This window comes from Octopus bimaculoides, chromosome 5 (assembly GCF_001194135.2).
Source record: "Octopus bimaculoides isolate UCB-OBI-ISO-001 chromosome 5, ASM119413v2, whole genome shotgun sequence".
In the NCBI taxonomy this organism is placed as follows: domain Eukaryota; kingdom Metazoa; phylum Mollusca; class Cephalopoda; order Octopoda; family Octopodidae; genus Octopus; species Octopus bimaculoides.
This window is the reverse complement of record NC_068985.1, coordinates 17,286,186-17,303,830: the sequence shown is the minus strand read 5'-3', so window position 1 is coordinate 17,303,830 and position 17,645 is coordinate 17,286,186. Positions and strand designations below refer to the sequence as shown.

The window sequence follows — 17,645 nt, the reverse complement described above, 5'->3', positions numbered from 1 at the left end:
ATATATCTGCATGTATGTGTCTGTGTTTGTCCCCACCACTGCTTGACAACTGGTGTTGGTATGTTTACATCCCCATAGCTTAGTAGTTTGGCAAAAGGCACTGATTGACTAAGTACTAAACTTAAAAAAGTTCTGGGGTCAATTTGTTTGGCTAAAATCCTTTATGGCAGTGCACCAGCATATCCGTTGTCAAATGAGTGAAACAAGTAAAAGATAACAGATATATATGTAAGCACATGGCTGTAAAACCCTGCCTCTGTAGCATTCATCTTTGTTTGGAAAAACAAGACGCAAATAAGATCATATGTTTGTGTTTGTATATCCATTATAGGCAATTGAAACAATATTAAATTAAAATAGCCCTCTATATATTATACTCAATATAATAAATACATCCTTGAAAGTCAAATTTAGTGTTAAATTTGCCTTTTAAAGATATATTTACTTTAAGTATGATACATAGATGCCTATATATATGTGTGCACAGGAGCCAGTCCAGTGGCACTGGCAACAACCTTGCTCAAATGCTTTTTCACGTGCCACCGGCTCAAGTGTCAGTAAGGCGATGCTGGTAACAAACACATTGAAGTGTACAATTGTGGTGACACTACCAAAATGCATACCAGGCTCACAGAAAAGGGTATATAAGATCTTTTTTCATACAACTCTTTTATACACCAAGAAACAGAAGCATGTCAAAATATATCTGGTACCGGAAAGACAGTGATATCAACAATTGTACTATCAAGTGAAGTATTGTAGCACAAGCAAAAACCGACAATCGCTGTGGTACAAGATGCAAGCTATGTGCAACCAAAAAATTGACTATCCTAACTTCAACCAACATCCTGAACACAAGAGCGGAAACACTATCCCCTTTGCCTGCATGCAAACATTCAAGTACATTCCTCCTATAACAGGATAGTGACAGCTCATAGCCTGGATTCCTAGTCATAGAAGCCCCTTCCTTCCCTCACACGTGAACCCATTAACCCTATTACTGGTTTCACCACCATTATTGTCATCATCGTTAGTGTTCTGTCACCATGATTATTATCTTAGTTACTTTTATTACTATTCGTAGTATAACTACTAACTTCCGCATTACCATTGGCACTACTACAACCTGAAGACTTGCATTGGGACCAATTTGTTCAATCCTAAGGCATTATGCCCAGATACCAAATGTTGACAGTATTTATATGTATATTACCATCATTAGTGTCACTACTTCACATAATATATCTTTTATTACTGTTTCAATATCTCCACAACCACATTGCCGTTACTTTCACGTACAGGGTGCATAAGGTATTTGAGGACATACCTTTTTGCTAACTCTGTATAATCTTTTTTCAGAAAATAATAATAGCAGACCCTCAGATTACTCAAGAAATGAAGAGGCATGCTGTTATTGTGGTTATAAAGGCTGAGCATAGCGGTTTAGAAATATCTCAATTTTTAAAAGTTTCCAGATCTTTCATCTGTAAAGTTTGTAAGAAGCTAGAGACTGAAGATGGAAACGTATCTCCAGTATCAAAGTATAAAAAGCATTCTAAACATTCTGAAATCATCAGAACGCATGAATTTATCCAGCAAGTTCAAAAGATCATCGATTACAATCCCAGAAAGTCCATGAGGTCAATTGCAAAAGATCTCCATTTGTCAGAAGGAACAGTCAGAAATGTTGTCCACGAAGACCTCAGATATAAGTCTTATATGATGAGGAAAGGTTTGCATAGATGATGGCTCACTTGCATTTAATGAGGCAGCAAGGAAAGAGACTTGGAGATGCTACTTTACTTTGCCTTTCATCCTTTTGGGGTTGATAAATTAAGTACTAGTCAAGTACTGGTGTCGATGTGATCGATTGTCCCCCACCCCACAAAAATCCAGGCCTTGTGTCTATAGTAGAAAGGATTATTATTCATCATCATCATCATCATCATTTAACGTCCGCTTTCCATGCTAGCATGGGTTGGACGATTTGACTGAGGACTGGTGAGCCAGATGGTTACACCAGGCTCCAATCTGATTTGGCAGAGTTTCTACAGCTGGATGCCCTTCCTAACGCCAACCCCTCCGAGAGTGTAGTGGGTGCTTTTACATGCCACCAGCACGAGGGCCAGTCAGGCGGTACTGGCACTGGCCACGCTCAAACTAGTGTATTTTACGTGCCACCTGCACAGAAGCCAGTCCAGCAGCGCTGGCAATGATCTCGCTTGAATGTCTTTACACGTGCCAGGAAGGCGATGCTGGGCACAGGTGCCATTATGATTTCGCTTTCGCTTGCCCCAACAGGTCTTCGCAAACTGAGTTTCGTGTCCAATGAAGGAGACGACGTTGGCATGGGTGCTAGTCATCGAATTTTATTATTATTATTATTATTATTATTATTATTGAGTGAGAGAGCAGTACATGCCATCAAAGTGACGCTAGGGTAAAATATATAAAGCCAAATATACCCATCATGACTATCTGTCCGATAAGGGTACACCAGGTACATGCATCATAACCATATGTGCGCAACATGGTGATCTTATATCAAGATAAACAGCACATGTCCTTGCATGTGGAGCCCAACATTTGATTGTTTCAGAAAGTGTATGCAGTATTGTGTGTTCTTTTGTTGTTTGGAGAGTGCAGACTTTTCGCTGTATTGTATTGCATCTGTTTGTTTTGTTATGAGGTTTGGTTGCAGTCTTTTGTTGTATTAGGGTTTGTATTGTGTATTGTGTGTAATGCCAGTTGTGTTCTTCTGTTAGGTATCCAGCCTATAGAGTACATGTTGTGGGAATTGTTTATGTTATTGAATATTTACTGTATAGAGTGTGTCTTGTGTTTGTGGATTTTTTTTAATTTGGGTTATACTATTGAATTGATAGTCTTGCATACGATGTGGACTGTTCCTAACAGGTCTATTTTTGGGATAGTGTCTAGTATTGAAGGTCCAGGTTTAACTTCTATGTTTTTGTTCATACTTTCTTTTTATCATACCCATTGCTGCAATTATTACTGATATTGTCTTCACTTTCATGCCCCACATCTTGAATACTTCAATTTTGAGGTCTTTGTATTTGACAGTTTCTCCACTTCTTTTTGGTCAGAAGGGACTGCAATATGTATCCCCAATCCTTGATTTTTATATCTGGATGATTCTCTGTCAATTTGAACAGGCATATCCAGATGATTGTGGCCTGGTCATTGTCATGTACCTTGTTTGGCATATTTTTATCCTATTTTTTGTCAGTTTTTATGTTGTAGTGTTGGCATATTGTCCAGTTGATATAACTACAGCCAGAGATAATGTGGTCAACTGTTTCACTGTGCTGGTTACACATTCTGCATTTGGTGTTAGGGCATGTTTTCATTATTTTGTTTTCATAGTTGTTTGTGGTCAAGCATTGGTCTTGAGTAGCAAGAATTAGTCCATCTCTATCATTATTATTATTATCATTATTAAGACAGTGAGCTGGCAGAATTATTAGCACACTGGGCAAAATACTTAATGGAATTTTGTCTGTGTTTACATTCTGAGTTCAAATTCTGCTGAGGTCGACTCTGCCTTTCATCCTTTCGGGGTTGATAAATTAAGTACCAGTGAAACACTGGGGTTGTTGTAATCAAATAGTCCCCTCGTGTGTGTGTGTGTATAGGTTGGCGTTAGGAATAGAAACCAGTTGTGTACTGGAGTCAATCTAATCGACTGACCCCCTCGCCCCAAATTTTGGGCCTTGTACCTAGAGTAGAAAAGAATATTATTTATTCATTCATTCATCTATTTATCTTATTTTGTTTTGTTTGTTTCCTCTTTGCCTCAAATTTTACTTGTTACCTGTTTGATTTTTATATACGTGTATGTGTGCATAGGTTTGTGTGTATATATGTATATATCTTTATACGTGTGTGTGTGTGTGTGTGAGTATATATATCTTTTTATTCTTTTACTTGTTTCAGTCATTTAACTGTGGCCATGCTGGAGCATCGTCTTTAGTCGAACAAATCGACCCCTGGACTTATTCTTTGTAAGCCTAGTAATTATTCTATCAGTCTCTTTTGCCGAACTGCTAATGTTACAGGGACATAAACTCACCAATATCGGTTGTCAAGCGATGGTAGCAGGTGGAACAAACACAGACACACACACAAATACACAGATACATACATATATATGACAGGCTTCTTTCAGTTTTCATCTACCAAATCCACTCACAGGGCTTTGGTCGGCCTGAGGCTATAGTAGAAGACACTTGCCCAAGGTGCCATGCAGTGGGACTGAACCCAGGACCATATGGTTGAGAGGCAAGCTTCTTACCACACAGACATGTTGCGCCTATATATTTATTTATTTATATCAGCTGTAGAAACTCTGCCAAGATATGTTGATGGTCTAGTTCTCATTGTAGAATTCTAGAGGATTACAGAGATTTAAGTACTGAAGTTGTTGATGAAATTGTAAAGGTTAAAGGTGAGCACTGATGTGTTCTTACATCACTAGTAAGTGCTTGCATAATGAATTGGCAGAATCATTATAGCATCAGGAAAATTGCCTGGTGGTATTTGTTCTGGCTTTTTAGGTTCTGAGTTCAAATCCAGCCAAGGTCAACTTTGCATTTTATTCTTCCAAAACTCAATAAAATAAAGTACCAGTCAGGTACTGGGGCCAGTGTAATCGACTACTCTGTTCCCTCAAAATTGCTGGCCTTATGCCTAAATTAGAAGCAGTTAATTAGTGGATGGGTTATGTAGAAAATAATAACGTATGCAGTATGAAACTAGTTAATGGGTGCTGTGGGAGATGTGCTATTTCAAGTAAAATGACAATAAACCTTTATGAGATGTGCACTGGCATACTGAACAAAACATTTCATTCAAATGTTATAACAGGATCTATTTAAATGCTATTTCTGAATATAGCTTACTAGAAATAATTGTTGGCTTCCTGATCTATAAGCCCATATGATATTGTTACAATGTTATCCTGTCCTTGGAGGTAAACTTAACATTTTTATTCTGCTCATTATAATTAGAGCAGTTTTGACAGTTAAAAATATCTCTTAATATGAATGAGGAATGTTGGAAGGATATTATAAAAATATGTAATCAGAAAATTGATGTAGTTGTTTTTTAGTCCCAGGTAAACCCCGATCAAGCAAACCTGTGATCAAAGGCATTCTAGCTGTGATCTTCCTGTCTTTTAGGCAGTTTCCAGCGCTATATAATCCAATGTGCTTTTCCCTTTTACTAACTTGGGACAGGGAGGTGCAAGTTATGTTTCTTGTTGGTTGACCACGTAGAGGCTCTGTCAGCTTGTGTAATAAGGGAATGCTTTGGATTGGAAGTTTACATGAGATTTCTATTTCTAAGCTGATTATTAACCTCATCTTTTATGTTTTTATTCCTATATTTTGTTAGAATGTTCTCTAATTGTCATCTGCCTTATTCTTGGATAAATCTTCAAAGGTTCTACTTTTTTACTCTTTTACATGTTTCAGTCATTTGACTGTGGCCATGCTGGAGCACCACCTTTAGTCGAGCAAATCGACCCCGGGACTTATTCTTTGTAAGCCTAGTACTTATTCTATCGGTCTCTTTTGCTGAACCGCTAATGACAGGGACATAAACACACCAGCATCGGTTGTCAAGCAATGCTAGGGGGACAAACACACACACACACATATATATATACATATATATACATATATACAACAGGCTTCTTTCAGTTTCCGTCTACCAAATCCACTCACAAGGCTTTGGTCGGCCCGAGGCTATAGTAGAAGACACTTGCCCAAGATGCCACGCAGTGGGACTGAACCCAGAACCATGTGGCTGGTAAGCAAGCTACTTACCACACAGCCACTCCTGCGCCACCTTTTTGATGATGCTGAGCTAGTTTACACTTTAGGTATATATTCAATAAAGTGTGTTTTATTCAGATTAACAATTGATTGTCATTAAACAGACGTATTTGGTTTGGAAGAAACTGAGTATTTGGAGCAGAACTTTTATTTCAGCACACTCAATACACCATACTTTAGTCTGGTTCTATAAATACTTGAAACATTTTTTTTCATGTGTTTTTGGTCATATGAAATATATTATATCTGTTGAGACTTCTATCCACTTCACTATTAAACCTGTTTTATTATATCTAGAGGCAGCTGTGATGTTTGAAGCAGAGAAAGACATAGTAAATCCAATCATTATACAATGAAGTTGAATCCTTAAGGCTTATTTTGGTTAGTCCTGTGAGCAGAAGTCAGTTTGCAACTAATCTGATATTTATGTGTTTTGTACATGTTTGGAATAAGTTGGAGAGATAGTGTTGTTGTAGTGCTTTTATGTGGGAAGTGTCTGTTACCTTGTAAAACTTTCCTATACTGGGAGATAAGAATGTTGGATAAGTTTAATGTGAGTAATTTTGAGTTAAAACTTTTAAAAGCCAGTTGTCGAATATATGAATACAACTTCAGAGGAGGGATAGGGAGTGTATTTATTATAGTCTGATAAGGGTTAGAGTCTCATGAAGTCTAATTAATGTCTTATGTAATTTCCATTGGATTCTCATCAGTTAATTTATAGTGCATAGCATCTACAGTCCACAACTAGATATAATAAATAGAAAGTCATTCTTTATTGTGGTTATTTTTGTATAAAGTTGGTAATGAAGCGAATGAAATACTTTTGTTGATAGTAGCATATTGCTAGTAAGTTCAGAGAAGAGAAAGATTATTGTTATAGTTAAGGATAGAAAAAGCTTAGACTGACACAACACAAAAGCAATCAGTTCTGTACTGAAATATTTTCTGACTAGAGAAACAAACCTGTATGTTATGATGTAATCATAATTGTAAGCAGTCACCATGAGATCACCTGAGAGTATAAATCCTAACATTTTTGGGGGCATGCGATAGTTTTAGTCTCTGTTTTTCATGAATAATGAATGGATAATATTGCGCATGCACACACACACACACACACACACACACATATATATACACAATGCCTGTATTTTGACACTGCTGAGTGAAAGTATGTTAAGATCTCCTATGTAAACAGCTATATTACAATGACACAAATTTCTGTTTAGATGTGGCTGTAGCATTACTTGGTTTACATAGTCTCAGCATTGATAGTGTTAGTCAGTGTTGATAATTGATTCTCTGTATTGACATTTTCTTTCTCTAAGTTCACTGTGTTACAGAACTTGTAGCTGGTGATATAAGCTGCTAAGTATTTTCCATTGCTCTATGATATAACTACTTAGTGGTGTGGATTATTCAGTTTTGCAATTCAACAGCTTTTATATAGACTATTGCTAGCAGTTTAAATGTTCTGCAGCTAATATATCAATTAATTTAACCTTTTATGTATTTCAAATTAATATTCCGATTTACAATAAAGTTTTGTGATTTCAATAAAATGAAATTGTAGTTAAATGAAGCATAGTTATAAGTACAAAAGATGATACGAACAGCTAAATCAATACCTACAATTCTAGTAATAAATGATCTTTAAAATACAGCCATGTTGTGAACGTGTTAGTTATAAATGTTAAAATGACAGTGATAGGTAAGTTATTTTCACTATTTCACTTTCATTTTCAATTTATTAATATCAACTAGTTTTAGACTTTAAACTAAATATTACACTCTACTATAATAAATTAACCAATGAGATTTTGATGGAAATTATATTAAACTTTATTAGGAATTATGAGATTATTTCAATGCAAACATTGATCAGAGGTAAGACACCACACTGTGTTGAACATTAGTAGAATAACCTATCCTATATGTATTTAATAACTGAAATAATTTATAGTTCCTAATTTGAGAATGGCAGGTGTTCTACTGTTCAGTAAACATAGTCATTTGCAATCAAGAATCTTGTCAGTATGTTTGTAGCTCTATCACTTATCTGGCTCAAATTTGATATTTCCAATATCTATTATCATTTACATGAGACTGTGGTTTCTAATTTAAAACTTTTCATTGTCCTAGTAACTTTAATAGCATTTCAGCTATAGGCAACATATAGCTAGTTAAGCATTATTAATCATGTTTCTATGAAGTATTAGACTTTTAAATACTGTAATTGGTTAAAGGAGTTGATAACAGGAAGGACATCTAACTGTAAAATATTGCCTCAGAAAACCTGTCCAACCCATGCCAGCATCAAAAAGCAGATGTAAAATGATGTTGATGTGGAAATGAAATATGAGGGACAAAATAGAAATATTTATTCAATTAATAACATTTTAAATTCAGATATTAATATTGATTTGACCTAAGTAATTAATTCATTTTGAATAGTAATTAACCATTGCATTTGAAATGATTTGCTGCCATTGAAATGAAAATTGGTACTTGTCATAACTTGTTGAAGATATGCATCACAAAAACACTCTCGTTTCATTAGTGATGGCTTATCTGCTTTGCTAAGCTTGAGGTGTGATTCACCTTCACCATAATCAGAATAACATTAAGAAGTAGAACACATTTTTGAATGCATTACAGTAGGATTAAATACTTCAGAATTTGATAGATTGAGGCATGACTGTTATGGCTAGATGACTAGAGACAAGTGCCTAGTATTGCACATGTTTGTAGATAGCTTAAACAAATTAGACAACATATTTTAGTCTCCTTCCACTTTCAAAAGTAAATCCCTTCTTGAATCTGAGATTTTCTTTTAATGTCTTATAATATATTTCAGGTAAAACAAACACTAAAGCTTTGATTATAATGTTCTTTATGAATATTTTCAGCTAATCCTATGTTAACCATTATTAAGATGCAAATTAAAGTGTAACAGGGTAAATTGGTTGCAATGTAAGTCCTACTGTATGGCACCTTGTGTAAGTGTCTTTTTCTAGAGTTCTGGGCTGACTAATTGCCTTGAGTAAATTTGGTAGATGTAAGCTGTGTATGTGTGTTTATGTTTTTCTTCTTCTACCGCTGCTGACAACCATAGCTGGTTTGTTTGCATCCAAGTAACTTAATTCTCCACTGTCCAGTGCCTGAAATAATTAAAAGATAAGAGATGAAATATATCAGATACTGAACAAACCACATTCCTTTGAACTATGTCCTATCATGAAGAGGTCATATGAAATTACTTTTATGTTTTTGTGAAGACTATTCAGAAACCATATGCCATTATTTGTTCTAATGCAAAAATTACATCTTAGATAAAATTTTGGAAATAGTTTTGACAAGGCTATCAGTGCTAGATGTGCAGTTGATTTTCAATGATCCATCAACACAAGATCTTCCATTATTAAACCATTTTTAAAGGTTTAATAATGGCAACCTTTAACTGTTCTTTATCTATATTTCTTTTTCCTCTTTTTTATTTGTTGTATCTTGGGAGGTCATTATGCCATTAATAAACTCATGCGTTAATTTTGTTCCCCTTCTTTATTATTTATTTATCAATTGGTTAACTATTTAACCAATTAACTAATCAATTCTTTGATTAATTGTCCCGTGAATCCTTCAGTGAGTTAGGTCTGTCAAAGTCCTTTTGTTGCCATTTACAACCTCATCAGTGACATTTCCCCTCGACTCTGGATCTACTCCTTGTCTTTCTTTTTATTTGTTCTTTTATTTTTTGCTTTTATTTTTGTTTATTCTTTATAAAAAGAGTATTATATACCTTTCTTAGTCTGCATTGACATACAAGCCTTACACAACTGTTTAAACTGATTAGATAAATCAATAAATGTTGAAACAATTGTGATGATGGTAATGGTGATGATAATATTGGCATGAAGCCATATTATGGATTTAATAGTAATTAATATTGTTAATAATTATTACTGTTATTAGAGTGGTTAGAGTGTGGCACAAAATATTTCGTAGTTCTCAATTCATATTATTTTATGTTATGAGTTTAGGATCAGTTCTCTTTAGGAATTTCTTTGTATATGATGATTATTAAAATCTGTCAAAAGCTTCAGAATGGAGTCTACAGGGGGTCAACAGAATAAAGGCTCTGGAACTAAATAGCAACAAATTTACAAAGAAATGTAAAAGTGACTAAGAAGCTTTGTTAACATATGAGAAGGGAATAGACAGCAAGACAAACTAGATTTGGTTATGGTCAACTAGAACACTGTTTCTCTAAGTTAACATTTTTACTCAATGCCTCTCTTATTTAAATACTGGTGCAGTGTCAGACACATGTACACAAACACCAGATTTTATTGGAAACTTCACAAATTGTTAGTTTGAATCTCATGTTTTTGATCTTCAGGCGAAAACGAAGTAAAAAGAACATTAAGAATATATTTAAAGGCAAACATTAAGCATCAATCAAAACAAATATTGAACACTGATTAGCTGAAGCTTGCTGCGCATTTTTTTTTAGCTGTTCCATTGAAATGCATTGGATCTTAACATTACTTTGGAATATTTTTTTAAAGATATTTTTTGATCTGTTATCTCACTGCCAACTTCCAACTGTTTTTTTTTTTTTTTGTTTTTTTTTAATATTTTGACTCATTAAACCTTTTTGTTATTTTTTACAACGAATTTTCCATTTCCGCTGTATTCTTTTTCTCTCCTTTTAAATTCTGATTCTGTAAAACTTCTGTATTTCCCTTTTATAACTTCCCTGAAGTCTTCTATCATCTGTTACTCATGTTTCCTGTTCTTTCTCTCAATTAATTTGGTTTCTTTTAAGAAATTATATTTCATACTAACTGTTGATGTTTTTTTTTTATGTAACTCACCTCTGGCTGTCTCCAACTCTATTTTACTTGTTTTTTGTGTGTGTATGTGTATGAGGGTTTCTAAGGTTTAGGACTTGAACATTTTTTACTTGTGAATATACGTGTGTGGGTTCATTAATATGCAATGTATATGTCTGTGTTTGTGTGTATGGAGGTATTTCTTAGTTTGTGTGTATTTACACATGTATTTGTTATGTTAATCTGTCACTCTGTTTCTGTGGTTATATATGGTACTAGCACTGGTGAAGTAGATATGTTTCCTGCATAACAAAAGGGTACCCCCTATGGTTTTATATATAATGTATCCATTTATTCTGAGTTATATGACCAACAGCTTGGGCATTACAGAAGGCAATAGCAGAAGACAACTAGAGTGAGAAGGAAGAAGAAGCAGAGGTATGTTGGGAGGAAACAGAACTAGGAAGTTTAATGGAAGAGAAACTGTAATGTCAGGGTTAAATGTGAGAAAGTAATGACAGAAAGTAATGGGAGAAAACATTAAAGGCAGCTACATGTTTGTTGGTGAGAGAGAGAGAGAGAGAGAGAGAGAGAGAGAGAGAGAGAAGGGGGGGGATGATGGATAGTCGTAAAATGATGGTATGAGAGTGTGATGGATGTCAGTAATGTGTGACTTGCCGAAGGGGAAGTGATGGCTAGTGGTGCAGGAGGATTGAGGGAGGGGTGATATGCAATAATCCTTTGTTACTCAGGCATCATGATGGGAGAGAGAGCACTGTAGAGAGATACATTTAATGGTTGGAAGAGGGAGAATGGGTATGGACAAATGGAAGGTATTTTTCTTTATGCAGGTGACCTGGTACAATGAATAGGAGAATAGGTAAGTGATAGAGAGATGAGAGAACAGGTAAGAGGGGTAGCAGATGGAAACTTAGCTGGCTCAAAATAGGTGAAAGACATTATACATCCTAGTGTCCACTACTACTCCTCTTTTTATGTCCATTTCACTATGCTTGTCTGCATGGTCGAATTTTTTCCAGCACTGTGTGTCCCCAATCTGTCACCTCTGGTCTCATTCATCTCATTCAAATGATGCTTGAGATCAATCCTCAACACTTTATCTAGTGTCTTCTTTGGTCTTCCTCTTCTATGAGTTCCCTCAGCACTTCTTTAAATAGCTGTTATATACCTTTTGTATCATATGTCTGTACCAGTGCGTGAGATTATATATATGTCTGTTGTCCAATTCCTGATTTGAATGACAAGGTTGTGGGCACGAAAAAAGACTATATGTGTTGGACAAGTTTTAACAAATATTTTAATTGTTTTATGCTTGTTCATCTCGGATCTTTTTTAAAACGGGGGCCACATTTTTCATTAATGTTTTACGTAGTGTTTTTGGTACCGAAAGACTTTCAAACTTCGTATACTTATCTATTTTGTGTTATAGAACAGAAAAATATTTTTGTATTCGAATTTATTTCATGTAAAAAATTGTCTTATTTCGATAATTTCAACCAATCACTGACGTCCATTCAGCCGATATACATTAAGTGCCGACTACATAAACAAACGATTCTTCGTTTTATTTGCTTTTTTCATTTTAAATTTGCTTTAACCCTAACCCTAACCCTAACTCTAACCCTAACCCTAACCGTAGGGTTAGGGTTAGGGTTAGAGTTAGGGTTAGGGTTAATTGTTTCAGAATCGTTTGTTTATGTAGTCGGCGCTTAATGTATATCGGCTGAATGGACGTCAGTGATTGGTTGAAATTACAGAAATACGACAACTTTAACATGGAATAATTTATGGATTTCTTTTTTTTTAAGAAGACTAAGAGAAAAAGATGTTTTATATGACACATTCTACCAGTGTTCCAAGTTTCAAAGTGTTTCGTTAATGAAAAATGTGGCCCCCGTTTTAAAAAAGATCCTTCATCTCTATGTTAAGTCTACTGTGGAGGTTATCAAAGCCCAACATATTTGTTTGATTCATTTATGTCTTATCTTCCTTTGTTATTTCCTTTCTGTCATCTTGATTTTGTTCCTCAGTGGATGGTGGTAACCTTTTCCCTTCTACAAATCACTAGTCATGGCCTGATTTTTTTGTCTTTCCATTGATTATGGCTTCTCAGTGTTCATTTGCCTTACTCTTAGTGGGTAGTTGGTTCCATCTTTAAATTTGCTACTGAAACTGCCTGGGATGGAATACACATAGTTCTTGATCTTGATGTTGTACTGACCACAAACACTTATTGGCAAAAGCAGAGATATGAAGATCGCAAATGTTCCTGGTATTGGCTACTGAAGAACAATCCATTTCTATGGATTTGTTGGGTTCTGAGAGTATTACTGCATATGGCTATGGTGGTTTCTACATGGAAGACTGTCTCTCTTACTCACATTAAAACTATATTCGTGTTTTTAATGCTTATATGAGTTGGAAGAATATTCAGTTGTGTGAAGTAGAACATACAGATAAAAAATTAGAAAAAAATATAAAAAGAAGCTACCTTTTCATGGTTTGGGACACACTGTAGTGTGTTTTCATATAGTCATGTAGTGTGTTTTCATATAGTAGATTGAGAGAGAGAGAAATTGACTGAGTTTGGAGAAGATAAGAACTAGTTGTACTGGTTGAGGGTGATAGAAGGGATACATTGAGGACTAATTCATCTTTTAAGGCTGGAGTAATCAGATCATGAGCAACCTTTACTTTACAATAAACTCATGAGTTTTGCTTTGTATCAGTGGATCAGGAAAATCTAGTAACCTACTGGTTATTAACTTATTAGTAAACCACTTAAAAGAATATTCTAACTGTTGTCAAGATCTGATCTTGCATTTTCTATTTCTATTGCAATCCCAGTTACGTCTAATCTTTCTTCTTTTTATAATATATTTTATTTTACATCATTTCTTTGTGTTATTCCCATTTTCAATCTTCCCAATGTTCGATATTCATATACAATTTGTTTACTTGTCTCATTTTATATTCAAAACAGTGGAACAAAAGAAATTCAGGGCAAGCTTTAACAGTGTATAAAACATTAGCTTAAACAAATCAGTTATGCAACATGCTTTTCCTTTAACCCTTCCTTTATTTATTTATTTTTTCTACTGTTATTACTTGTTCTATGCTACTTGTGCTGAAATTTCCTCTAGTTTATGATACACTTGTATTACACTTGAGACCTAAAGCTATTGGTTTAATCACTTTATTGTTATATAATTTAAAATATCAGGCAATTTGTAATCTGAAATTAATATTATTTGTTTTAGAATTACATGATTATAATTGATAAAAATGAAAGGTTATGAAAATTACTGTAAGTGTTATAGAACAAATGATTTGGAGGAGAATTAGCCTAGATGAGATGCAGTTCAGATTTATGCCAGGACAGTATGAATAACTCTGTACTGCAACTCATCAAGGCTAATTCTCTGTTCTCAGTGAAACTACTTACAAAAAATTACTTATTCTGATTAAGTCACTCCACTTAGCTTTTGCCATCCTGGAGAAGGCTTTGACAGGGTTCCACACTCTGTAGTTTGGTAGTTATTAAGAAAACTAGGACTAAATGAATGACTTGTGAGAGGTGTGCAAAGCATTGATAGAGTTGCTGTCAGATAAGTGAATGTTAACAAGTACAGCAAGGAATGTAGAGTTGCAGATTGGTGTAACTCAGAGCTCTGGTATCAGTCTCCTTCTGTTTCTCTAGTCTCCCAGGCCATAGTATGCTAATGACATAGTTCTCATAGTTGAACCAGTCAAAGGTTTAAAGAAGAAATTCCAGACTTGAAAGCAAAACTTTGATTTACTTTATTCAAAGTAAACCTTGCGATGACTAAGGTTAGCAAGAAAGTAATACTGGGCCTCTGACATTGTGAAAGTAGCCATACTTGAAATCAGCACTGGATTAACTATCAAACAGAATAAGCACATGCTTAAGGGAAGAAATGGTAGATGGTTTGCGGCACAAAAGAAATCACCTTAAACTTGCTAAAATAATAATAAGTCATGGGTACGTAAACACACCAACATCAGTTGTCAAGCTATGGTGGGGGAACAAACACAGACATATACATACATACATACATATATATATATATATATATATAACAGGCTTCTTTCAGTTTCAGTCTACCAAATCCATTTACAAGGCTTTGGTCAGCCCCAGGCTATAGTAGAAGACACTTGCCCAAGGTGCCATGTAATGGGACTGAACCTAGAACCATGTGGTTGGTAAGCAAGCTACTTTAAAAAATAAACCCTTATTTTATGATTTATTATTGTTTATATTTTGAGTTACTCATATATGAGGGTACCAAAATCTTTTAAGTGTATAGGGCCTGTATGGCTCTTAATCCAGCCCTGCTTAAGATGTAGGAAAGGACTTGGTAGCAATTCCAATGGTAGGTATGTCTATTGTAAACTATGTACATACAAGAGATGTAGTTGGCTCATAGGTAAGTTGGCAGGTAGGTGCTGCAGGTATACCTGTTGCTAACAGTAAGAGTAGATATGAAATAAATTCCTTCAAATGCTATGAAAGCTTCCTAGAATTACTTTACAATTTTTGCTACCAAGATGGCCTAATTAACAGTGGAGTGGGGTGTTCCAAAAGCATAGTTGTTAGAATAAGTGTGAGATGCAAGAAATTCAGGGAGTCATTATCTCTGCTGGCAGCAACAGGTTTCTTTTTCCACGTGAAGGGTAGATTTAATGATGCTTGTGTATGAAGTATGTTGTAGCATGGTAGCAAGATGGCAGTCTTGAGTGCTGAAAATTTGTGAAGGTTGGAAAGAAATGAGGTGAGCACTCTCTACTAAATATGTAATGATATAGTGTGTACATACAATGCAGTTCATTTGAGCTAAGAGAGAAACTGCTTATTAGAAGAATTTTAGAGGAATTGTATATAGTGTGCAAGGTAGAAGACTATGCTATGGGTGTGAATGGTGTCAGTTATAGAAAGAAATACTGAGTGCTGCAAGCACATCGGACCTGTGGAAGTGATTGACTAAGGAGACATGGGGCAAAGTGGTGAAGGCTGATCTCAAGAGGTTTAACCTCTCACAAAGAGATGACTAAGAACCATAACAGGTAGCGAAATACTACTACTACTACAACTACCTAGACAATTACTACAGGAATTAATTTTACTCAGAGTATTAGTATTAGAATATGGATAGTTAAAAGCTCTGTGATTTATTACTTCTATTAGCAACAAAGAGTTTCTGAGCCACTCCATAGGGACTCAACTAACTAGAAAGGGCAGCCAATTCTCCTTCAAACCTCTTTTTATTGTCTAGACTGTTGGTGAAGTCAGTGGAGTTGATATTCAGTATTAATTTCTGTAGGGGTTAATGCCTGTAGGGACAGAAAGTCCTAGAGAGCTGTATTGAGCAAACTGTTTAATGTAGGGTTTGGATGTGTGATATACAATAAGGATGATGAGAGGAAAAGAGGTAGTTTCATTGTTTTGGTTTGAGAGGTGGGTAATATAAAGGAGTTGTATAAAGCTTGGTAATTCAGAGAAAAGCAGAAGCTATTGAAGAAAAGAAGGAGAAAGGAAAAAAATAAGAGCACATCTGTGTTGTGCTAGTGATTGAGTTTTTGTCAATCAGTAAGTTGGTCTTTGTTTAAATGTGTATCAAAAGTACCATCTCAAGTATATGAACAGTAATATAATTTGGGTCACACTATAATTCAGGTCACAAGTGAACAAGACTGAAGTGTCTTTAAGACCCGAACAGTTAAAGAGTAGTGAAATCTAAGTATTAACAGTTTAGGTTGTTGGGGAAAGAATTTTATATTGATCAGCTGTGTCACTTTGTCTGAAAGTTGAGATAAATTGAGCTGCATATCAAAGGTATGAGTCAATGTATACAGACAAAGCAGCTGTACTATGGATGTGTGATGTGGCTGATAATGGGAGATAGCTATGATGAAAGGAAAATCAAGAAATAGTAAAAATAAGTATGAAAATATTGGATTTTACTTAAGATGATTGAGAAAGATTACAAAAGGTTGTACTTCCTCTTCAGGGTTGGAAAATATTCAGTCTTGATCAAGCTCAAGTATGATCCAAAGTCTAAATATGCCAGTGTTGAAAAAGAAGAAGCTTAAATGATGACAAGATATCAGCAAGTTTATTACATTGTTTAAATCTCATCATCATTGATTTGATATTTACTCTTCTGTCCTGGTAGCAACATGATGAGGTTTCAATACGACATTCTCAGTATATTGGTTTCAAATTTTGGCACATGGCCAGCAATTTTGGGAAAAGAGTTAAGTCGACTACATTGACCCCATTTTCCACTGGTACTTATTTTACCGACCCCCAAAAGAATGAAAGGTAAATTTGACCTTGGTGGCATTTGAACTTGGAATGCAAAGAAGGAAGAAATACCTCTAAGCATTCTTCCCAGTGTGCTAACAATTCTGCCAGCTTGCCATCTTATATTCTAAGTATATTGGTTCTGGGTTACTTTCTCAAGAGGCCTTAATTTTTATGCTAGTGACTCATGGAATTTCTGCAAGATTTTCTTATCTATTTGTTTTACACTTCACAGTCTTATCTCGAATATATATTTTGATCTGCATTTTGACAGCCGGGTATTATTTTAATATATTTGAACTCTAGGTACTGTGCTCTGCCTTGTTCCACTTATTTATATATTTTATGTCTCAATTAGTGAACAAGTATCACAAGTTACAGATTTCTAATGGGCCATCCTCTCATTCGCTGTATTTATGATAGAGAAAATGACACAAGAGTTTCTATGCAACTTGGGCAGAACAAATACTATAGGTTATTCTAGTTCCAAAGCACCAGTTTATTGATTATCTCATTGATGTTTTCATTTTTCACCACAATACATTGATGAAACACACACACACACACACACACACACACACACACACACACACACACACACAC

General features: G+C 35.0%; 1 protein-coding gene across 2 annotated transcripts in view; it reads left to right on the top strand.

Annotated features, from left to right (window-relative positions):
- LOC106868497 (E3 ubiquitin-protein ligase MARCHF8) overlaps positions 1 to 17,645 on the top strand; it is a 71,242-nt gene that overhangs the window by 14,592 nt on the left and 39,005 nt on the right. The window contains exon 2 of one of the 2 annotated variants that reach the window (XM_052968158.1): positions 14,833 to 14,941. The exons of the other annotated variant lie outside the window; for it this stretch is intronic. Coding sequence (XP_052824118.1) covers positions 14,933 to 14,941 — 9 coding nt within the window. The 5' untranslated portion in view covers positions 14,833 to 14,932. The remainder of the gene's footprint in view (positions 1 to 14,832; positions 14,942 to 17,645) is intronic. 2 annotated transcript variants of the gene reach the window in all.